We start from the raw sequence: 24,759 nt of genomic DNA on the forward strand, positions 1-24,759 counted from the left end.
TGCGAAGAATATTCTACTGTTTGTCCAGTTAAAAGGAGATTATCTCTCACTGGGTAATACTTTTATCATTATGAAAAGGAGGGAATGGGTGCACCTTTTTCACAGAAAGACAAGATGAATAGATGTGGACTGATTGTCAACATCTTGGAAGGCCATATATCCAAATCAGATGGTTTTAGAATTAATTGTCCTATTGTGATACAGAACACAAAGCATTTTTACAACTTTAAATTGCATCTAGATCAATAGCAATGAATGCAGCAGTAGGTTAAGAAAATTGGTTTTCCAAACCAATATTGTCTGTCTACTACTCTCAGCCCCTCCAGTCCTCCCCAGTGGCATCCAGTGCAACTGGAGTAGATCTTTCATTTTATCCCATGCTTGTTAGCTGGTCAGCAAGTGAAGGGTGAAGAAATAATAAATCTGAGATTACGCAGAAATTCCAGTAGAGTTGGCAGTATCCTTACAAAAGAATAAGACATAAATACAACTGAATTGTGGGGCAGGAAAAAGCATATATTTAAGCTTTTTCAGGCAGCATGATCTGGACATACTGACCAAAGTACACAAACATCTGATTGGTACAAGCTGATCATGGTGATCCAGACACAAATGTAGAAAAGGAGGAAGAGAGAGATCTAGTTAATAAGTAATTCCTGGCTATAATGCAAGTCTGAACAAACAGCACAGTTTCTCAGCAGTAAAGACAGTATCTCAGCTTAAACACCCTCCAGCACAAGTATATTATTCCTTCCTCTCACTAAGAAGAATATGAAAAACAAGAAGAGTTTTGCGCCACAAGAAGCAGAAGCACGTCCTTCCAGATGTCCGGATAACAGTGCATTCAAACAACAGAGGCTACCGGCGTGGAAGCCCCAGCTTACCATTGCGACTGTGCTCTCCACCTTCTTTCTCACGGGAGCATTTTGCCTTTCTGTGGGAATCTGCCTCATACTGTCTGCAAACAGCGTCAGAGAAATCCAGGTTTGTTTAGAGTGGGGTGTTAGGTGTTCTATTAAGAAGAAATCAGTCTATGTTTCGGGGAAAAGAGCTTTGAGTTTGCTTCTGGATAAAGAATATAGCAGTGGCTTTATGCCTTGGACACATCAAGCAGCCAGTATTTCTGTGAAAATCCTCAGATAGTTGGTCACCAATAAAAGCCAAGTACTGGGTGGTTAACTGAGAAGTAATATCCAAAATATGTGTGGGAACTCTCACCACTGGGTGGTAATATCTGAAATGTTGTCATTATTTTCTCGTTTTCTGAGGGCAAATAAACTAACCCCTTTAATAGTGTTTGGCACTAGAAGATAAATATTTGCTGGGGCAAAATCGTAAAACGCAGGAGCCCTGATGTTTAAATGCTATTTCCTGGAAGCAAAATTGGTTAAACCTGCTGCTGTTAATGGACTGCTGGTTGGAGCTGACTCTCAGCACTACATCTAGGCTGTGCACAGAGAGCGGGCCATAATTCCCATGGGAGTTCATCAAGCATTACTTGGTCAGCCAGGCCAAGCTGCAGAAGTGCTCATCACTCAGCACTTCTTTGCCGAGGAGCAAATGTGGAGGTTCTGCAACAGTCATCAAAAGGCTCTAAAGCAGCTTTAAACTAGGGATGAAATTTGTGAATGTTCCATTGAGGCCAAGTCCTAATTCTCTATATCTCTGTCAATTTTAACAATGTCTTTGGCAATCCCAACTCACTTAGGAGAGAACTGCTCTGGGAGGTCTTGTAGCTAAAACACTAGTCTTTTCCTGTGTTCATGTCCTTTATTGTAATCTCTCTGCTTGTTCACTTCTCTAACAGATTAATTATTCAGACAAATGCTCGGATTGTTCAAAACTTCGTGAAAATTCCTATAATTGGAATATTGAATGTCTCTGTTCTGTTGATTTCAAGCTGAAGGAAGATATGCTGGTAAGTGGATATGAGAAACCAACCCAAGTGGCTTAGCACCTCTTGTTGGTTATGCCCCTGCATGATAAAATATGCTAATTTTGCTCTGTAGAGCTCATGACTGAATTTTCTTTTTGCTCTTTATAGACATGAAATACTCAGAATTTTACACATTTACATTTGCTATCGATTTTGGCACGTGTTAAAAATACTCAAGATCAGGCTGCCTCTGCCCTTGGACAGGAGATCTCCAAGGAGAAGGTGGGGATAGAGGAAATGGTGTTTGACTGTGGAGATTACTTCTCTTTCTGAGTCAGTAGCAAACCCTTGCCCTTGCCTGGGGTTAGGTATTTGTGCACTGCTAAGCTCTCAAATGAGAAAGAAATCTGAAACTCTGACCACTTGTCATGAGTCAACCATTGCAGTCTTTTTTTCAGGGCTTGTGCTGTTAATATCTGGGGTTCTTGAAACAATTCAAGTCTAGCAGTGTCATTCTCCAGTTTCATTTGGGAGAAGTATCATTCATTTTCTGTCCCAAACTGCTGGTTATGTTGCTGAGGCTGTTAGAATGCCCGATATTCTGCCACAGTTGTCTTACACTTAGTACTGCATAAATGATCCCTTAAAATTACGGTGGTATTTATATTATAAAGTCACTTTATGGTTCTTCAGTATCAAAGAGGCTGTTAAAGTGCTCTGTGAGTAATGGTTTAGATACAGTAATGTTTGAGATGAGAAGTTTGTTTAACTGAATAAAGTTTTTTGAATAGATTACTAAACCTCTTTGTTGCTTATATTTGCCTGCCTAGTATTCTCCTTTTAATTACAGGACTAAATTTTCCAAAGGACTCAGATAATTGAGGAGAGGTAGCCTTAGTTTCCAAAAAAAAAAATCTGCAGGAATTAAGACTGGTGGCTGCTTTTTTGTTTGGGCATTTTCCTTTTACAGAAAATGGGTGTCTGTCTCCATGAAATTATTCATACTCATTGCTGGTTCATGGCCAGTCATTACCAGCTTGAGTAAAATAACAATCATGCATTTTCATTTTAGATTTCATTTAGGGTTTTAAAGTATGTTTAATTTTGTGCCAAAATACAAAAACTTTCAGTTGGGGTAAAGGACAGGTTTTAGCCAGTGTCCGCTAAAGTAATTGGTTAGAATGTAGTTACCAACACGTAAGTATGAATTGAATTCTCTATTTCCCTCTTTTTTTTTAGTAAGTAGCATGATTTCTCTTGTCTGCATGAGCTTACCTTATTGAAAGGATTTATCCTTGAATTCTAGGGTGATGTTTTTATGTACTATGGCCTGCAAAACTTCTATCAAAACCACCGTCGATACGTGATATCAAGAAGTGATGCACAGTTGTTGGGTCGAGATGTAAACGTAAGTTTTTTCTTTATATTATGAGATCAGTGTTTTCACCAGGTGCATCTTTGACCATACAGACAGCTAACTAAGCATAACTTTCAAGGTGTTTTGAGATGGCTGTAGGGAATAAGAAGGTACAGATTTTCAGTGCTTAGTCTCTGCTTTTATGATTGCTAGGGCAATTATGTGTTATAAGTTAATAACAGAGGAAGGTTGAGTGCATAAATAAAAGATGTCAGTCCAATGTTGCAGTTCCCAAACCTGCACTGTATAGGGGTAATATTAAAAATACATTGTCCTTTAATAAAAAAGAAAATTAAAAAAAATAAATTTACAGAAAGTGTTTCCTTCTAGTGTTTTTTAGTTGTCTTAGCCAGAAATCTTTTAATTTGTGGTTTTATTTTAAGTTTAGGAAATTAAGATGTTCAAAGTCTGTCATTTTGACATCTGGCTTTGGAAGTGGACAAGGAGTAGGGAATGGTACATGGTGAAATAGGTGATCGTGTAGCATTAGGAAATACATAACTTAGATGTTTGAATAGGAGGCTACTCAGCGTCACTCGCAGCAGTGCATGCATAAGGAAATTGGAGACTGTGATCACTACATTAACGTATTTTTTTACTTGCATATCTATAAATAAAATGTGGTGTTTTTTTTTTAGCTTAAAAATAACATTTGTTAACATATATACAATTCATGCACTGTCCTGTCAGTAGATAAGGTGATTGTCCCATAATAACCTGTTGTTATAAAACATTTCTTGTAACTCTTCAGACACGTTCCCCATATAACTTCTTCTCCAGGTGTCCAGTCAGCTTGTTTGCATTCAGATGCAACAGCTTTTGGCTTTTGTGCCAATCAATACACAGCTGATCCGAGCTGTTTGAAAATGTTTCTGTGCTAAGACTTAGAGTTTGTTGTGAATTGGGATAGGTGAGAGGTGACAAATTTGAAGGTGGGTTTTTGTTTTTCATGCTGTGCTTTCATACATCAAGATTTGGCCACACTGAAGTAATGTGGCTAACTATATCTGCTGTTCTACATTCCTGAAGCAATGCAGGTCAAAAATAAAAACAGAAAAATAAGATGTTCCAGGGTAAGTCAGGGCTGCACACTGGAACATATTAAGTTGTAGCTATATTACAACTGCAGATCACCAAATGAGTTTTGTAGTCTAGAGGTTGCAAGGTTGCAATAGAACTTGGTGAAGGCCTAAAGTTTGCATACTGAGATACGGCATGTGTTCCTCAACTACAGACCTATTCATTTGGATGTCTCTTTAATGTGACCAAAAGGTACTAGACTTAATTATTCAGTAGCTTTTCAGAAGAAGTTGTGAGAGGAGGACATTAACACCAGCAAACCAAAACAAAACCCTATAGGTTCTTTGCCTGATTGTTCTGTGACCTTGAATGCAGGTTCAGAGGAGCTACTGCGCGCCCTTCACCACTTACAAAAATGGAACACCGATGGCTCCGTGCGGTGCTATTGCCAACAGCATGTTCAATGGTAAGTACCTTCCATGTGCATCTTACTAATTTCCACTTGAAACTATGATTTGTTACCCCAATCCAGCTGAGTCCTGGTATTGCAAGATCTCTGTCCTTCTCCCACAAAAGGATTTGTATGTCATTGCTGCTGTGGTGAATACAGAGCTCTGCTTCCTTTTGTTCAGTAACTTTCCTCTCATCTTCAAACTGAGGAAGATTTTTTATTCCTCAGTGTGATTCTGCAACAGGACTCAGGAATTGAGTCTTGGTGAAACAGGGAACAATGATATACATAATAGATTTAGTGTACTTTCTTGCTAAAAAATCCATTCTGGTACAATAATCACAGAATCAAGGATTTTGTGAAATAATGGGAGAACTCAAATTCTACCTTCCCACAGTGGTGTGCTTAAAAAGAGCTAACAAGTTCTTGACACTGGTTTGGACCTTTGGATCTGTATGTTTGTGTTTTGTTCTTTGAATGCTGGAAGCATCCATAGTCTTACATGAATTGATTTGATCCTGGGTTTGATCTTCTGTATGGCTACCCGGAGGACATAATCTGCCTCTCAGTACATGAAGGCTAAAATCTAGAAGAGGGCGCCTAGCCATGAACATTGGCAGATTTCAGAATGGATTTCTTTGGAAGGAAAGAAGAAAAGAACTTCTACAGGTTTTGTTCCCCTACCCCATCCTTTTCCTTCCCCTCTCACCCCTTTTTAACCTGTTCCACCCAGCAGTTTTTGGCAATGCAGCAGTGATACTTAAAGTAACTGAGCCACCCCCACCAGAGGGCTTGTGAAGGGCAGCTGCAATAGCTTCTAGATCCATTTGATTTTCACCTGTGCACACACCTGCTCCTCTGGAAATCTGATCTAGTGGACTGGGCTGAGACCTAGGCCAGCAGAGCTACCTCCATGCAGCCTGTGCTGTTCTGGAGCCCTCGTTAGCAGGATAGAATTCTCCTGCAGAGAATTAGGGATAAAAAATGCTGAGGGTAAATCTTCAAGTGTCTGCCTTTGCATCAGTCCTTAGTGCAAAGTGTGATGGAATGTTCCAGTTGCTGGTGATGTGGGGGAAGCTGGTGAAGTTTGAATGCTCACTCTGGTTGCTCATTTTTATCCCTTTGCTGTGAAAGAGGGTGCTTCTGACAGTTTAGCTATTTGTCTGCTAATAACGGAGCAGTTAAGCAGACAGAGCTCAGAGAATTGCAACTCCTGCTAGTAAACCAATGACAAGTAGATGGAGAATATAGTGGAGCACACTATGATCATTTACGCAAGAAGAGTGTATCTGACCTGCTTTAAAGAGCCAAGTGAACATAGTTTTAGTAATAGGATTTTTTAAAAGTATGTTTTCATCAGTGTGCATGCCATTGTGTTCATCATGTTTCCTAAAATGCAGCCCCTCCCCATCTATACCATCTAACCTCTCCTGCCAGTCATCACGTTGGCTGCCTAGGTGTTTACATAGATGTTAATGAAACCTGAAATATTTTTGCCTTACGTTAAACTAATCCAAGTAGGATAATATAATGGAAAAGACAAGTGCTTTTTGCCCAGGATGACAATGCCAAGGATGACAAGGGTAAGCACAATTTTAACTAAATGTTTTCTGATTAAAGGAGTGTTTGTGGCCAAGTTCGTAAACAAGGCCTCTAATTAGCATAAAACTAAAGCAATATTTTCTCCAAAGATTCATCAGTTCCCTTGACTGTGCTTTCACTTCTACTGTTTGCTGAAAACAAGTTATATATAGCAAAACAATCAGTTTAGGACAACTGGTAAAGAAATTCTAGGGAAAGGTAGCTAGGAGTGTAACTTCTGTAGCAACCTAGAGAGTTCCAGAAGTGATTTGTGAAGAAGTTAGTCATAGAGTTGATGGACACAAGATAGTCATGCATATTTTTACACAGAGACTCAGTCAGATTGTTTGTAGGAGTATGCTCAGTCTTTAAAACTCCAGAAGTTCTAAGGCTCTGGCAGCTTAGTTCTTCTTATGGGGTATACAGTACTCCATACACCAGCATGATAAAATCTTTCTAAGGATTTTTTTTTCTATTCACTTGAAAGGTGCATGTTACTTTTGCTAGTCATGTTAGACATTAGAATGACTGTCTTTTACTCATATGCATTGCCTTTGGTATTCCCTACAGATACTATTGATCTTTTTTACAATTTTAACTCATCTGTTATTCAAGTACCACTGCTGAAGACTGGAAACAGTTGGTGGACAGATAAAAATGTGAAATTTCGCAATCCACAATCACACAATCTCTCTTCTGCGTTTGCAGGTAAGAATGATTCTACTGGCATTCCTTATTTTTCAGTGGCTTCCCTCCCTGTGTGCAGAGCTTTCCCATTCTGAAAAGGGAAATGTCTTTGGGAAAAATACATGGAAGAAGAAGCAGCTTTAAAAAGTGAATGAGAGTAGAAGACAGATTTAGCCAAAATATTGCTTGCTTTATTTTTTCTTGCAACATTTAATCTGTCCAGAAAAAGCAAGGATGCAGTCTCTATTTTCTGTTGAAAATATCTAGAAAGGAGAATTGCATATCCCATGTCTCCTTCTTCATACCTATGAAGATTCTTAGGCAATTGTGAGCCAAGTGAGACTGCCATCTTCAGTAGTTATTTCAAACAATTGTTTTCTAGGTCTGTTTCCTCATTATGATTAATCCATATTGAAGAGTGACTAAAAGCACTGTATTTTGGATCAGGGCATTGCTGTGCTGGATGCAATATGCAAGAAACTTCTCCCTGCCTCAGAGTTAATTATCTAAGTAGTTTTCATATGATAGATTCTAAATATCATAGGCTATGCCATTAAAGTGCAAAAAGGTGCCTTTCTGGTTGTACAGGAATAAACTAATGTATAAAAATGAAGGTGAAGTCCTAATTAGAGAGGGTACATTCCCTGCTGAAGAGATGAGAAGCCAGAAGAAACAGTATCAGTACATTCGTTTCTGCAATTCACTTTGTTTTTCCTATACTTGTGGCTTCTAATGCATACTGTTAATCTCTGTTCATTCATGGTTGAGGTGAGTGGAGAACCAAGCATGCGGAGTGTTACCAAGCATATATAATTTTGCAATAACAGACAGAGTCTTGCGTTTCTTCCATATCTTGCGTTCTGTGTTAGTTATGAGTAGGCCCAGAAGTTAGTAAACCGACCCCTGTTTATACGGACAGTACGTCTTTCCTGTTTTTTTTCTTTTTTCACCAGGGACAGCAAGACCTCCTTACTGGCAGAAACCAGTATATTTGTTAGATGAGGAAGATGAGAGGAATAATGGTTATATAAATGATGACTTCATTATCTGGATGCGAGTGTCAGCCTTTGCTACATTCAGAAATCTTTACCGTCGTATCAGCCGGAAAAGACATTTTGCTGATGGCCTCCCAGCAGGGGATTACACTTTCCATATCTCCTATAGTATCCTTTCATATTATCCAAGACAATCTTTAACTGTTAAATGGTTGCAATGAGATGGAAGGGGATTGGATTTATATAGTAAAATGGAAAGAAAAAAGAACAAGCCAAACACCCCAGACCAAGTCAACATGAAGAGACCTAGCTGTAAGGGTGACAAGATGCTACAAGTAGATTGTCTCTAGCCTGTGCAGGCGGAGTTAAGACATGTTACTCAAATGGCAGCAAAGAGCTTTGGATTTGACTTCTGCAAGGCAGAACGTGGCAGTACTAGGTTTTACATGAGGGGAAAAACTGATGGATGGGAACCTGAAGAGACAGCTGAAGATGTTGATTTAGCTGAAATATTTAATATTGGCCTCCTCAGATGTGTAGACACCCCTACTGGGGCGCAAGAAATGACAGAGGTATCCTTGCCACTGGAAGCTGTACAGGATGCCTGTGTCAGCAGAGTCCTCTGGCAGATTTGAGCCATGGGCTGATGGGAATTTTTGTGCCAGTGAAAATGCAATCTCACAACGAACAGCGTGAACTTTGCTGACTAAAGCCCTCATTTTGTCAGCAGGAATTACATCAAGATGGCTGTAAATTTTTACCCACTCAGCTAATACAGCTGTGATTTTAAATGTTGTAGCATAGTTGTGTTCTGAAAGGCTCCATGTAGAGAGAGAAAAGGTAAAAACATAAAATATTCTGGGTAGACAATGCATTAAATAAAGGTGAGCACTTTTCATCAGTAATATGTGGAGTATCATCATGGTAAGCTTCCCAAGAGGCTTCTTTTCAAGTAAGTTTCTTCTGCTGCTTAAAAATACTATGGGTCTTATCAAGTTAGTTCAGTAGCAGTTACAAAAGTATGAATCTGAAATTTATAATAAAAAAATCCCAGTATTTCCAGAATTACATGGAGACTATCTAAAATAGCTGAAAGCTGCTACCGTTTTGTCTTTTTTTTTTGGGGGGGGGGCGCTAAGAATAGCAGAGACTTCACAGGTCATTTAAAGAAATTTTTACAGTAAGTACAGATCTCCAGCTTCTTTATGCGTTGGAAAGGATTTTGAGCACTACATTTTCTCCAGCTGGAGATATGTAAACTTTGAGTGAAACCTTAACATCCTTGTCAGATTTCCCTGTAACCAAATTCAAGGGGAAGAAGTATGTGATTCTTTCAACCATGGTATGGAGCGGAGGAAGTAACCCCTTCCTGGGAATTGCCTATGTGGTTTGTGGCACAGCAGCAACCCTGACAGGTTTTATCATAACTGCCATCCACTTAAAGCTCAGAAAAAAGAAAACATACTTTCAGAAGTAATATGGTATCCTGGATTTATAAACAATGGCAAAGGTTTGCTGTGAATGAACAGGCAGCACAGGCCTTTCATTCTTTCCCCTAAGCTCTAGATCGGTTTCTGTAGCAGGTTTGGTGTATGTAAGCAAATTGAGGGGCAGTGCCCTTCTGTCATCCAAAACCAAACTTATATGAGGCTGCATTATTATTAATGCATGTGTGCTCCTAAGTTTGTTTCTTAGGAAACTGGTAGTGAACTGAGTTTCAAACGGGAGATACCATCATGGTCTAAAATTCAATGGGAGAGAAACTGTATGGTACTAATGTTTGGCCAGAACTCTGGGTCCATTTTCCTTTTCCAGCCTTTGATTGATACAATATTTCTATTAGTTTAATTGGAGCTTGGATTGGTAAAAAAGTGAGGTCTTGATCCAACAGAAAGCTTGAGCAGGTAGAACTTGATGGTAAAGTCTGTTTGTTGGTTGTATGCATGGGCTGAATGGCTTGGCTCACGTTTTATACAGCTTTTTCAGCTATCCTGAAAAAGCAGACAATTTATTTGCATATTAGTGTGGTATATTCATCACAGTTTAATACTTGATTCATAATTGAATACAGGCCATTTTTTAGGAGTATGGAGTGTGTTTAAACCCTCTTGGTTGGTTTTATCTGGATACCAAGACTAGCTTGCAGAGCTAGACAGAGGGCATTACGATTTAATAGAAAGTTTAAATTAAAAGCTCCTTCAATGCTAACATTTTAGCAGAAGCATCTAGATAATGTTACCAATAAGCCACACACCCAAACCTATCTAACTTACCCTTCTGTGCAAAAGTGCACACTGACTCTCTAAGTGACATGAAATGTCTGTTCCCCATTCAAGCCCTCATTTCGGTGGTGCAGAGACTCATAATAAACATAAAGCATTAGAAAGTCCGACAACTTTATTTTCAGAAAATGAATGCTGCAGCCAGTTAATAGACTATTATCAATTTTCATGTTTCATATTTGAAACACTTAGAAGCATTTTCCAGTCTCTTGCAAAATGTAGGAACAATGCTGAAAAATTTGGATCAAGTATACTATGGCATGTATGAATTTTTAAAAATAATTTCTCTGTTGCAGAAGTGGAAATGGAATAAAACATACTCAATGAATTTCTTTGATAAGTATTCTGTGTGCCTCACTCCACCCCCCACCCCACCCAAAAAAAACCAACACTAAAACAAGAAAGAAAACACATACTAGAGCAAGAGAAGGGAATGTGGCATAGGGAAGCTGTGTGACACTGTCCAAGTCTGCCTTTAAAAATGTATCAGGCACTTAGGATCTTACGACCTTTGACAGATGGCCTCTGGTGTGAATCTATTTGCAGCAACAGAAGGTACCGTTTCCTTTAATCTGTGCTTCATAATTGAGACATGAGCAGTGGAAAGTGATGCTGCTCAAGATCATAACCTGGCCTGTTGGTACAAGCTTGCTCCATCAATGTTTTATGTTGACGTTCTGGGCTAATGCATGTGTCTGCTTCCTCTCTTCCTGGTCAGGGCCAGTCACCTCCATCAGCAAGCTGTGAAAACAGGGTTCCAGTATTTCAAACCATTGCATCTGAACCTGCCAGGGGCTGTGGGTGAAAACTATCCCTCATGGACCGGACGAGACAGGGCATGAAGCAGTATATTTAACAATGCTTAAGCTCATTAGTCTAAATCACTTCTAACAATGAGACTTGCTCCTAAACCTTCTAAATGCTTTTGAAAATTGAATCCCATGCCTTCCTTCTGGAAGGCCCTGATGGGAGCTGCTGCCAAAGCTGAACTCAGGATTTCTGGCTCCAAACAGACCACAGGACTCTTTTTTTTTTCCTTTTTTTTTTCCCCCGTTCTCTCTTTTTTTTTCTTTCATTTTTTTTAAGTGCTCTGAGAAACTGGCTTTCAGGAAATGATATATCATCTGGGTGTTTAAGTCACAGCACAATTGCCATTGATGTTATTTCTTTGTGGAATATCTGGTAAAAATGTTAGTAAAAGGAGACTGAATAATGAGGTATGTATTTCAGTAAGTCAGTGTCTACGAGAAAAAAAAATATTTAGAAAACACAGTCTAGCAAGCAGCATTCACAGTATGTCCTTTATCTCCCAGAGGTTTGTGCAGGAACCTGGCTCATCTCTTGAAATGTGCAATGTCTTCAAACTCCTCCACAGGGAAAACCTGTCTTCAAACAAATCTTCCTCTGTCTGTTATTCCGGAAGTTATCTAAGTCTTCATTTATGAAAATAAAAGTTCTTTTTCATCTTACCACAACTTTGAACACGTCTTCAATCTTTCTTGTACCCTCTGAACAGAGTCATTGGAAGCTGCTACTTGAGCTCAGGAAGTTACTGTTGTTAACTCTGAACAGCTCTGCAGTGTCTGTCTTGTCATTTCGGATAGTGCTGCCTACTCCAGAACAGTAGGGATGGCAGTTTTGATGAAGTACTCACAGCAGATGTATTTGGACAGAACCTGCCTTGCTCAAAAAAAGGATGGAAAATAAAGTTTTAGCAACCTCCTTACGCTGCTTTTTGTGCCAGTGCTACAGCTCTGCTGTTGGTCTGCCCCTTGTACCAGCACTTGCCTTTTCAGGATAATTTTGTAGATGTAGTCCTCTACCTATATGAAATGTTTATTGAAATTGTTGTTTTATGCTGCCTCTGCCTTACTTCTTCTGCAGGGGCTGAAACAGAAGTGAGATTCCTGACTGGAGTAGTGCCCTAACAACTGGATAGTAAAAGCCATCCTTGGTGCGTTCTTATTGTGGCATGGATCAGGGGATAATCCCCTTCTGTCATAAGCGGCCGATAGCAGCAGAAAGCATGATTTCAGACAAAAATCCAATGTTTGAATTAATTTATTCTGGCTATTGATTATTAGATCAAATTTGATCAGGGAAAATAGATTTGTAGAGCAGAGGTATGAAGGGACCAGAGATGTAGTTTTGTTGAAGTGTAACTTAGTTTTAAAGTACCTGGAGCATCATAACCATGCTGTGCCTTTGGCACAGAGCTACTTTTGCCTTGCACATTTGATTTTATAAATTAATATTATATGCATTGAGTAAAGGCAAAAAGAAAAAAATAAGTGCTGATAAAATTCTTCAAAAAGTGACTTTTAATAAGTTTATCTATAAAGCATACTTCCACCAATACTAAATAGGCCTTTTTATATAAGATAATGTACGTAAACTTGTGGATTTGGTACAAAGATATCCTGGTTTAAGATTGCTGAGTCAACTTAAGAGCAGCACCTGGTAAGTGCAAACAGGTAGGTCCCTGTTTTTTTTTGTTTGTTTTTGTTAGTTTGTTTTTGTTTTGTTTTTGGTCTGTGGTTTGTTGTTGTTGCTGTTTTATATTTATATATATATATATATATATATAAAATTTGATATTGTGAAGATGACACACATAGGAGAATTTTATCATCTGATGTTCCGTAGTTGAGTTTTAGCAGTGGCAAAAAATATCTGGAGGTAGAAAGATCCCTATTTTGAAAACCTTATATGCAATTTAAATCTCATTTCTAAATTACAGAGCGGCATAAGAGAGAGCTGTATTTTAATGTCAAAAACTGTTGTGCTGCTTTTGGTTGCCAGCTCCCTTTAGGGTTCAATTTCATTAATGGTATATATATCTACATCTATATACAGAGACATAAAACTGAAGCAGGAATTATAGGATATTTCAGTAGCCCTTCAGTTACAGAATTTTTCCAAGTCTTTTTCAGGCTTTACAATTACAATTACAAATTTACAATTATTTTCAGGCTTTACACATACATCCAGTATCTGTCTGTCTTGCTTGTTTTTTTTGTTTGTTTGTTTTTTGTTTTGTTTGTTTCTGTCTAAACATAGAGATTTGTTTATCTCGTCTAAAAAACTAAGGGATGAGCCCTTCATGTGAAACAGATTAGCATGATCACAGACCTATAGAATCTGGAAAAATTAGTTACATGCTGAATCTGTTTTATATAAACAGCTGTGTTGCATTATGATATTAATAATAGTATGTGGATGGAGCACCATGTATTTTAATGATGCATTACAGTGTTAAAACCCATTTCCTTTTTCTAAGAAATCAAACTAATACCAGAGTAAATTCCAGGAGAACACTTCAGGAAAGGGAGGGCTTGGAAAATTTTGATAATGTTCGGATTTGAGTTTACATCAGAAATAAGAGAAAGCACTTGCTTCACATTATAAGAAGGTGCTGTCCTCCTTGTTTGAGAGCAGTATGGTGTGAAGTATGGAGAAAGCTGGTTTGAAAAGAAAACTGTGCTTTCACAAGGAGGAAGAATGGTGGAAGGGGTAAAGTACTTTATTTGCTCTTGGATAGGAGGCAAAGAAATTTGGCTGAGATGCTATAGGATAGTGTGTCCTGATGTGATCTATAAACCCCACATACCTTTGGGGAGCAGTCAAGTTAAGTAAACAAAACTTACTGGTTTTCAGTGGATGGTACGGGCACTCTGAAGTACAGCACTTAGTTTTTGAGATAAGGTGTTTTGACTCAGTTTTCTCTAATTGCATTATTCCCTACAATTCCAAGAACAATTTTCTTATGCGCTGGGAGTGCCTTGGGCAGCTGCCTTTGCCTTGGTGGCCTGTTTGCAAGGGAGGGGTTGTTGAGCAGTTTTTGTTTGCTCTGTGTCCTACTCTCTCCCCAGGCTATGGGAAGCCAAGCAAAGGGAGAGTGGGGCTTGTTTGGCTTTTGCTTACATTTCATGAGCGCATGAGAAATTTTTCTCTCTTTCCCCATATGGCCAGCTAGGAGAGGAAAACGACAATAGGGCTGTTTGTGGTCCAGTGCAAGTAGAGGCAACATTAAACGATATCAAATAGTAATTGCCTTGCAAGTTGCATACCAGTTGGGAATCACCAAAAAGCAAAAGTTGCCAGATACCCTTGTCTTTTTCTGGCTCCTATTAGATGTGGTGGACCTACAGCCTCTACTGAACACAAGAAGAGATTTTGAGTAGAAGTATCTTTGGGAGAGGATTGCAGGTGGCTCTTTCTCCGTTACTGTTAGGTGGGAGGAACTGTATAACTGTAAAGTCTCTCTTGGGCCCAGGATTAGACTTTCAGGCTTCCTACTGCAGGGCTGTGTTTTGGAAATGGCAGTGTTCGAAATGGCAGCCAGGTCCAGGGCTCATTGGCAGGGTGACCAAGGTGCGAGAGAGTCTGGGGGCAGGAGCTGGCTGAGCTTCTGAATTAAACACCTGTCTCCCTTAGTAGCTGTGGGTCCAGGGGAAGTATGGTTCATTTTGGAAACACCTTGTTTTGTTGTTGTATGTTTCCTTCAGAATTAGTAGTTCACAAGAAACTAGTTGAAATGATTTGGTACGGATCAAAAAATGGTCATTCAGTTACACTCCCGTGCAATTGCAGCCATTGTATCTGTGTTAAAGTGCCTGAAATGATCCCTTCCAAACTGAAACAACTAAAAAACAACTTGTAAAAAAAATGAGGTTTTCTACTGTGTCAGATGCAGCTATCCCAAGTTATCTGCCTTTTTTCCAACATGATTTCTATGCATCATGAGAAAATGTTCCATTAACAGCTCTGCTAACCCAGTTATAACACCAGGGGATTCAGTGTTGAAGATTAGTTTAAAAGTTCTTGAGGTTTCTCAGATTGCTTATATGAATCTCTGGGCTTTAGACAGACTGTATTCTTAGCAACCGTGAACCTGAACACACTGTAAGAAGAAATGTGTCAAGAAAAACAGGGTGGTTAAAAGGAGAAGGGAGGGAAGTAGTGTCTAACCCTGCGCATAGCCCCAGTTGTCATAACAAGTTAACATTTGGGGGACATGCACAAAGCTGCTGTCACTGCCTCTGAGGTACAACATGGCAGCTATTATTTTATTTTTATTAGACAGTGCAGAGAGAGACTTCACAACAGCTCAGGACAATAATAACATCTGCAGCTCATAACACCCCGCCCCTCGGCGGGTGTGCCAAGGAATCTGTCACAGCGGCAGGGGACAGCAGCGCTGTGTCCCCCAGTGCCAGTGGAAGCCATGATTTAGCACTTGATGCTGGTGGTGCTTCATCCTGGTGGGTGGCAAAATGTGTCTCAAGTGGTGTAACGAGGGTACAGTTCCTGCATGGGCTGGCTTTCACTGGCCTGTGCCATCCAAGTGTGGGCCGTCCGAGCGGCGTTTGGGACCCCTCCGGGGTGTTGTGCTGAAATCAGTGTGTGCTGTCAGGACCTCTTCATGGCCCGCCATGCATCGGACCTAGCTGGTGGTCTGAGTTGCATGCAGAGATAAATTACAGAAAGGTGGGGAAGGTAAGGGAGTGTGAAGAGCACCAGGGCAGTGCTATGTGACTTAGCAGCGTGCAGTTTATTGTGGAGGCTGATAAAATGATGTATGGTTGTAAGAACAGCAGTCCATGGACAAATCAAGTGTGGCATGAATGCTTTTGTTAACTCATTACATTTTGCTGATCTGTCTTAGTTCAGGTCTTTGCAATTTTATTTACAAATGGAATTTACACAGAAAGCGTCTTTTGGAGTACTGTCAGTTTTGTGAAACTTGCTTTGGTTTTTACTGTTTTTTTACCCTGGTTCTGTGCTCAGTGTGTTACTTTGACTGCAACACTGTTACTTTAAATTAAAATCTCTAAAAGTAAAGAACAGTGCAAGAATAATCAGTGACTAATCAGCCAAACATTACAAGAATTAGACAGCCTATAAAGCAGTTAGGTTTCTGTATCTAAGGTCTTTCGTACTGTTATCTTCTGATGATGATGAGCCAGGGCTGGAGATGAGAATTTAGGACAGACAAGCATCACCTGTGCTCACGTGTAATTTTGGTGTCAGCCATCTCTGTCCTGACTGCAGACTGCATGAGGTTTTCTTTGCTATGTTCGGTAAGGAAAAAAAATCCAGTACTTACAGGCAAATTTCCATGTTATAAGATCACAGTTGCTGGGTCTCAGGAGATCTAGCAATGATCACAAAGTATTTCGACAAGCTTTCTTCATGCATTTCTCATGTCATTTCTGGCTTTGCAGTTAATCATAAAAAAGGCATTGATCCTGAATGAAGTTGATGAGCTAAGAAGTAAAGCTATGGATAAGATTTTATCTTTGCATATTTTTGTTACTGATAAAATGAATTAAATGCAAGAATTGCTTAACAGATGTATAAACTGCAATTGTGCCAATGACTTTCAGGCTGTAGCCTGAGGAATTTATCATTCGGATTTCTGAGTTCATAACTTCACCTCAGGCAACCAGCGGAAAGCCAAGTCTTAACTAAAAAGGTCAAGAGTTACTTTTCAAAGGGAGGTAAGAAAGTTAGAAGACGGTGCACAAGCCTTTTGGGCACTTTCATCATTTTTGGCTTTTTCAGGATTTTGATTGAAATGCAATGGAATGTCTCACAAAATGTAAGTAAATAGACTACCTTTTAAAATCGGGGGTTTGCCCTGAAACTTACCTGTTTTGTCAGGAATTCTTGTAAACACTGAAGAGGTGATAGCGATCCTGTTGTAGAAAGAAATGAGGTAAAAATATGTCAGGTGTAACTTTAAGTGTTCCTAGTGTTCTGAAAGATTGATTATTTTCAGGAATGACTTTGATTCAATAATTGCTTGATGAAAAAATACTCCCTTCCTATGGGGTGGATATAATTTTAAAGTTTCAGTAGTGTACCAAAGGTAATGGAGTTGTCTCTACTTTGGATCCCAGGCTGTGCTTCTTTTATAAGAAGTGGACCAGTAGCTCTTAAGTGACGAGGCAGCCTGAGCCATGTATTTTTAATGCTGTCTTCACTCTGTCTGGGTCACTTCTGCTTCACGTAGTTTGTTTGCCTGATGCTGGTACTGAAATAGCACAGTATCGAGAAAGGCAAGTAGTAGCAACCTGTGAAGCTCACGAAGCCTGTTTTCCCTAAGCTGCATGTCATCCCACGGCAGGAGATTTAAGGGCTGCTCAGGGCTGGAGCATTCAATATGGCTGGGGGGACTTGGCCAGTTTCATGTTTTTACAGAGCTGTTTCTGGAGGCTTTCCCTGAGTGGAAAAGTAAGGGGGCCTTTGTTCTGCATTTACCCTACGGATTTCATAGATGTTACCACTGTAAATACCACCAACATGTTGGCAAGTTTTCTCAGCCAAACTTCACTCATAAGTTAGCATGAGGAGGATACGTGCGGGCTGAGCATGATTACCCTAGAAGTCAATGAAAAAGGGAAGCCTGTTGTGTTTAAGTACTTCTTCTTCTGACTTAATTGTGCTAAGAGTAAAACCGCTTGCTCTTTTACTAGGAAAAGGTGGTTGGTTGATGCTGGCTTTGTCCAAAACTGCGCCATACTGCGGCCGTGTCCATTTTTAATAGGACAGAAATGTAACAGTACTGTCAGCAGAAGAGCCCTACGTTTGGCAGCTGCGGTGCCCGTCTGCCGAGCTCCCGCTTGCTCCTCGGGGCCGCCACCCGTGCGGGTGGCCGGGGGGCGGGCTCCTGCGCCGATCGGCGGGGTGGAGAGCCAATAGGGGAGCGGCAGGCGGGAGGACAGGTGCAGGTTGTAGCCAATGGGGGCTCGAGAAGCTGGCGGCGCGCGGCGGCAACGGTCACTCGTGGAACGTTGTCTGAGGCGGGAGGAAGCCGACGCCATGTTAGGGGGCGGGCGGTGGCGGTTGCGGAGACGTGAGTGGACGTTGGGCTGCGCCTTGCCTGAGGCAGCGGGTGAGCTCTTCTGGTGTGCCCAGCGCTGGGTCCGTGGGTACCAGCCCCCGCGATTGTCCCACCGGGAGCCCGTGGTACTGTGCGCGGTCCCAGCGTTGGGTCAGCCCTGCTTCGGCCTTGCTATTTTTTATTTAAAAAAAAAAAAAAAAACTTTTTGTGTCTTTCGGCCGGGCCAGACAACAGCTGGTTTGGACCTAATGTACAAAGGGCCACTGTGCTGCAAGCTCAGAGACTCTCAAATCGTAAGTGGTGCTGGGTAACAGGAGTAGCATAAGACTGACCATTTCTGCATCCATCTAATTTAGTACCAGTTTTCAGTGCTGGCCATGTGCTAGGAAGGAGTGAAATGAAAGCCTGGCAAAAAGGTGATACAATGTGGTAACCGCATCCAAGCGATCACAACCAACGCACCACATCTAATCTGGTATCTTCCAGGTTGAGATTTGCGTCACTAAGTCAACATGTCTGCATCTGTTTTAGCTATTACAGATACCTTTATATGGATGAGGCATATTTGGGCACCGTTTATTGTTCACTAGAAAAGAGCCATGGAAATTGTTTTGTTTTGTAAGGCTAAAAAATGTATGCTTCCCTCCAAACTCAATTCAAATGTACCATGTGTGAGCCTCACTGGTCAATGAAGTGCCTGAGGGGAAAATGCTGGATTGATCCTGGCATTTGCCAGACATTTGCTCTTTCCTTTTTTTAGTAGAAAATCCAAGAAGTGTCTGATTCGCTTATTTTTAAGGCCTTTTGAATATAGCTTTCATCTGAAAATACTTTTGTTATTGAAAAGATGTACTACTAATGTATCTTAATAATATTAATAAAAGTATAAAAGGTTTTTAATAGAAATGATGATGTTCTGAGCTGAACAATACCTCATTTATTTGATATGAAACCAAAATCAACTGAATTCTGATTATGGGTAATTATAGCTTTAAATGGGAAAATATTTTTTTTAAGTCTGACTCAGTAGGGATTTTTATAAGCATTCACCATTACATATTTAGATTATAAAATCAGGATCTTAGTTTGCTAATCAGCCTCAAAGTAGCTGGTAACAGAATCTGCTTGTTTTGTTTCCATGGTGTTGTCAATGCTATGAAGAAATAAACTTTGAGTTTGTGGCAAAACTGGCTTGCAAACGTATAGGGAAAAAAATGAGTAAGACAGTGGCATTTTTATATAAGTGGTTTGTGCAGAAAAAATGTTGTTTCAGGTGTTCTTTTTCCTCACGTTATGTAAAATAAGGGCTTGTTTTTATTTTTCAGAACTTTGTAGCACAATCTTGAAATAGAACTACTTATAACATATAACTGTCTAGGTAAGCAAGTATTGTAAATACATTCTTCATGCATGTGTTTATAGATGACAAGGTAAAGAAGATTAGCTTTTTAATGTTAAATTTCTATTTGCTTCTATGTGAAGCTTTGTGGTGAGAAGACATGCAAACAATTTCAGCTTCTGTGTGATCAAAGTCTGAAGACGTGCAAAAAGGAATACCAGGTAAGCATTTTTTTAGCTCTTTGAATTAAGATATTTTGAAAATATCTGTGTTTGAATTTCAGATTTTGAAAATAGTTTCTCAACTGCATCTTACAATGTAAAATAAAAGGAAAAAACAACCTTGTTGAAATAGTGTTAAATTGAACATACAGGTTTTTGGAACTCCATGCGTCATTCCGCTGTCTCTGAAAAGTCCCGCATCAAAGATCCTGCAGAAAACTGATGTTTCAGAAATAGATAATTTTTCAGAAAAACATCCCCAAAGTGAAATAAATCGGCATTGTTCGCACAGGAAAACAGCTTCCTCATACCCTCCTCTCTTTGTATCAACAAAATAATTCATCACTAGAGAAAGTTTTTAAGCTGCGGGTTATTTATGAAGGAGAATTCAAATGGTATAGTTGGGCCTACTCATTTGAACTGCGATGCACCTATCCTCCAGACTCTGATAAATCAGAGAAGTTATTGGGGGTGGACATTTAGAGGAAAACAAGTGTCTCAAATATATATTAAGAAAAAAGATTAGCTATGCCAACATATGTTAGCATCTCTTGATGTCCAAAGTGCTGTTGGCATTACAGAAAATGAAAAAGCAGTGACATCATTTACAGCTGAGGCTAAGGGAGGTTATCTTCTTTGAATTTATGGGAAGGCAAGTATCGTGACCTATGCAAAAAATATTTTTGGAATTATATAATGCTAACTCAGTCATACAAATGCCTTATAAAAAGTCAAATTTGGAAGTAAGCACAAGTTTTGATAATACTAATATAGTTGTATTTAGAGCGGTCTTTGAAGTTGACTCACTGGGAACTCATTTTTGCAGGCAGCGTTATTAGTGTTGAGTATCATGTGGCTATTCATTACTGTATGCGTTTAAAATCTGATGCAGATGCAAAAATCATTAAAACTTTTGGAATTACGAATAATGAAATGTTTCAGTCTCTCAATGTGGACAAATTTAATATCTGCCACTGTTTTAAGTGGGAATACTGCCAGTGGAAGTGTAGTTTTATGAGAGAAGTTTGGTTTAATAATCAACATTTTTGCTTGCTTTATGTAGGAGACAGTTCTTCGTGTACATGGTTCCATCTTCCTCTACTGGGTAGAAAAAAATACTGGGCAGCGTTGTTTTCTGCGTGTGCTTTTCCTGGAGGATTTGTGTTTGCAAGGCTGCTCTTCTCTAGTAATTAATGTATTATTATTACTGTAAGAATCTCTAAAATATTTCTGTTGTGCAATTTACCTACTAGAACTGAACGCTGCATACTGTTTGTGGTGCATGCCAATTTATACAGTGTTTATTGTACCAGCTACGACTTAAGACAGGATGCTGTGTAATTATTTGAGGATAGTGACATGAGGTCTTTTTGCACGCTTTCCTGAAGGAAGATGACTTTCAAGGGTTGTAGTTAAAATGCTGTTATGTGGGCTGAGAGCTACGAACCTCATTTTGGCTACCTTTGTACACCAGTGAGTTTTTGGACCAGTTTAATGCTTGTTGCATGAAACCGGGGCTGGGAAACCTCTTAAAGTTGTGAAACATTTGAGCTTCACTGAGGAATACAAGTTTTTACTTCCAATTGATCAGTCATCTTGCACAGAAAGAGACGCTGGATTAAGTTTCCTTTTAATATAGGTAGCTTAGGGACATCCTCTGGGATTTCATTTTTTTCCGCCATTTTAGTTTTTGTTCCAAAATTGTTGTCATAAAATCTGAAGAAAAAGGCAGAGGCTTGTTTGCAGTATTTTATCTCAGTGCCTGGAGAATGTTCTTGGTTTTGTTCTGCAATTGCAATCCTGAATGAGTCCTGAATATATTCTGTCATACCTGTTTCGTATGTCCAAATGAGTTTACATTTGTGTGTGTTTTTTACAATGCTGTTATATCTGATACAGAATACTACTTTGTCTTCACAGCTGGAGCTACAAGCAAATTGTGAACCTCAGCAAAGGTCCCTTGAACCAGACATTTTCTCTGCTGTGTCATGACATTGAACAGTACGTCAAATAGCAGTTCAAGACAGGTACTGTTGTCATGTCTTTCTGCACTTCCGTTTAAGGTATCATTACATGCTAGACTGTAGTGAATGTAAATTATATGTTTCAGTCTCAATTACTACACAAATTCTGGAGCAGCTTTGTGATGGGGTAGAGCTCTGTGTTGGATTTCCCTGCACCTCCACTTCCCATGAGCTCCCTAAAGAGCAGAAGGGCTTTTCAATTCAAAATCCTGGAGCAACTGAAAAAGGAGAGAATAAAGTGACTAAGGCAAAACACAGAAAGACATGATAAATCCTGTGTGTTATTGTAGTGTAGTTTTCAGCTTGGTTCAGGCGTCAGCTTGGTTTCCAGCTTGGTTTCCATGCTGCCTGGGTTTGGCACTCTCCAGCCTGTTGGATGCTCTGGCGACCACTTGTGCATGGTGGCGGTGCCTGTCAGCAACCCGCTCCTCTGCGTGGGCTCTGGCTGAACTGCAGGGCCCCTTTCGGAGATCCTCTCCTTGTGCCTTGTCCCGCCCTGCAGCATGGAGGCTGCACGCCTCCTGGGAAGGCTTAGTTGCTTCCCCTTTCCAGAGGATACCTCCTGATGTGGTGGCATCTTTTTCTAAGTAAATAAATAAAATAGATTGTGTTAGCCATACTGTTTATTAGAATGAACTACAGCCGGAACAAGACTTAGTGAAACTGGTAAAACATTAAATCAAATGCATGACATCGATATTTTAACCCAGGCAGAGAAGTGTGAGACAGTCACCATTTGTTAGTTTTGGTGTTTTTGTGTGACAGCCTGTTCTTGTAAGAAAAACCTTTCCTTGCACAGTTACCATTCCAAGTACCTGACTAGCCATTATAGGCACCAAATGATCTTGACGGGATCTTTTCAACCACCAATGGTAGAATTTGAACTGTAGATAATCATGAAAGACCTTCTTATTTTCTCTGGTCAGTTTCTTTGTAGTGCATTTTATGTGACTGAGCAATCTGGTTTTGAAGTAATTCACAAGTCTTCTACTTGCACTGAGTTTTCCAGCTAAAAGTGAGGTTCTGCTTTCTCTCCCTTTGAAGTATGAAGGAGTATAAAATACCGCTGGCCTTTTTGGTTTGTTTGCACCCTGCTCTTAATTGCTTTCCTTATTGGCCTCTTAGAGGTATGTGTGAAACTTGTCTGCCTTTTGATCTTAAACAGCTACAAAAATACTGTGTTAAAGGTCTTCATCGTTTAAAATTCCCTCTGCTCTGTTTTCTTTGTAGCCATTCCTCAATTGTTCCTAATCATTGCTATGAAAAACTCTTTCCCTTGTCTCTTTGTTTCGTGAAATGCAAAACAGATAGCTTTCTCATGACTTTGGCAGCTAAAGAATGTCATTTAACTGGTGAACAAGGTTTACCCTTTATGCCATCCATGTTGATATTACAAACCTCCATGGCAATCAGGACTGCAGGATTTTCCAGTTGTTGACATGTCAGGGAGTGCAGCTGGCTTTTCAGTACTATTAATGCAGACTCGGTGTGTGCGGCGTGTGTGACAGATCTTCTGCTGTGCTTTTTTCCTCTCTCTGCCTCCACCTGCTTTCTTTACCAAGTAGCTTCGTAAGAAGCCTTGGCAGGGGCTACATCCTTATGCTTTGCTTGCACTGAAGGAACTACTTGACTGACCACACATCTTTTTCTAATCCTTTGTATTGTCCTTTCTTGAACAAGTTGAGACTTTCTGCACTATTTGCTCTGCCCTTTCTTTGCCAGAAGTCAAAGGCCAATTTCAGCCAAACTTGAAAGAGCATTCTTACGCTATTTCTTTTTTCCTTTTTAAAGTGGATGGCTTGGGGGTGGAAACCCAAAGGAGTGCTTCCTACTGCACGGCAGCAGTCTATATTCGTATGTACAGCAGGCAATGGCTCTCCTACTGATACAATGGAAGAAAATACAAAAATTTGTAGAAATGGTAAGAAAGCAATTCACAGTGAGTGAGAAGCTGTACAAGATGGTGAAAGTTGCTTTTTTCCTTAATGTGAAATGAAGTGATTATTGGTGCAAAAATTTCAGCAGCTCATCGGTGGTATTTTTTAGTACAGCTGAGGACTTTTTGTGAGAGCAAAGGAAACCTATATCCTGATTGCCTGAATGTGTATGTCGCTGTGCTGTTAGGCTGTTTTGGTGACCAGGCTGTGAGGTCAGCGCCTCCCTCAGCACTTGGGTGTTTGCTGCACTTAAGAGAGGCCAAAGCAGCTTCCAGGTGCAGCACCTGGGTTGCTACTAACTATGGAGCTGCCGATATGCCAGAGCAGCAGCAGGTAGTCACACTGCCTGCTGGACATCCCGCTTCCCAGGTGAGACACTAAGACAAAGGCTTACAAATCACTACAGTCATTTACAACTTGAGCTTTAACTTTGTTACCAAATCCTGCTTACAGCTGCTACCCATATTAGCGATGTGGTCTATTTCAGAGATGGGTAAAGTGACCTGACAAAGCCATTTTTGCAGAAACAAGATTGCTCTTATTTATTTATTTATTTAATGCAGAAAAAGTCCACCAGGATTTATGAAGGTAAAGCAGTATAGAACGTATCTTTGAATCTACTTTTGATGTGTTTCAAAATAAACCTTCAGAATGGTTTGCATTAGACCTATTTCTGTGACTTACTTAAGAAATACTTTGATCAATTATCCATGCATTTTTATCAACTGTTTTAGATGCATATTAGATGTTTTATACACAAAACATTGATTCTCTCCTTCTGCTGTTAAAACTCAATTTTTTGTTTGTTTGTTTCAGAAAGAATCATGTCCTAGGATATGTCCAATATGGAAGAGCCTCCCTGAGCAGAATGGTCTCTGGCACTCATCTCGTCACCAAAAGCTTGCTTTGGAAGAGCTACAACCATGTGAAGTTGCACCATGTTCAGGAGCAAGGCGAGTGACCTGCAGGCACTTAAGAAATGACATAAGGTTTTATAATAGGCCATAAATAAACTGTCTGACAAACGTGCGCTAGTGCAAGCAAGCTGCAAGATTAGAGAATTATTGCTTGAAGAAATCT

At 39.9% G+C, this 24,759-nt stretch overlaps 1 protein-coding gene across 7 annotated transcripts; it reads left to right on the forward strand.

Moving 5' to 3' along the window:
- The first annotated feature begins 116 nt into the window (after positions 1–116).
- Positions 117–24,626, forward strand: LOC121064076 (cell cycle control protein 50C-like). 7 transcript variants are annotated; one of them, XM_040545297.1, is made up of 13 exons: positions 117–984; positions 1,808–1,918; positions 3,183–3,284; positions 4,689–4,779; positions 6,916–7,053; positions 7,986–8,195; positions 9,317–12,358; positions 19,484–19,536; positions 19,641–19,718; positions 20,782–20,879; positions 21,639–21,781; positions 23,534–23,596; positions 24,496–24,626. In XM_040545297.1, the coding sequence occupies exons 1-7, from the start codon at positions 772–774 to the stop codon at positions 9,502–9,504; spliced, it is 1,053 nt and encodes a 350-aa protein (XP_040401231.1). In that variant the 5' UTR covers positions 117–771; the 3' UTR covers positions 9,505–12,358; positions 19,484–19,536; positions 19,641–19,718; positions 20,782–20,879; positions 21,639–21,781; positions 23,534–23,596; positions 24,496–24,626. The 7 variants fall into 7 exon arrangements, 6 of the variants coding, with proteins under 6 accessions (XP_040401231.1, XP_040401227.1, XP_040401228.1 ...); XM_040545293.1 differs by having other exon boundaries at positions 21,639–23,596; XM_040545294.1 differs by having other exon boundaries at positions 23,534–24,626.
- The last annotated feature ends 133 nt before the right edge of the window (positions 24,627–24,759 follow it).

This window comes from Cygnus olor, chromosome 1 (genome assembly GCF_009769625.2).
Source record: "Cygnus olor isolate bCygOlo1 chromosome 1, bCygOlo1.pri.v2, whole genome shotgun sequence".
Lineage (NCBI taxonomy): Eukaryota > Metazoa > Chordata > Aves > Anseriformes > Anatidae > Cygnus > Cygnus olor.

Coding starts and splice junctions, on each gene's coding strand:
- LOC121064076 (XM_040545295.1), top strand. CDS start 772: ATGAAAAACAAGAAGAGTTTTGCGCCACAAGAAGCAGAAGCACGTCCT. Junction 1,919..3,182: donor AGCTGAAGGAAGATATGCTG/GTAAGTGGATAT, acceptor CTTGAATTCTAG/GGTGATGTTTTTATGTACTA. Junction 7,054..7,985: donor TCTCTCTTCTGCGTTTGCAG/GTAAGAATGATT, acceptor TTTTTTCACCAG/GGACAGCAAGACCTCCTTAC.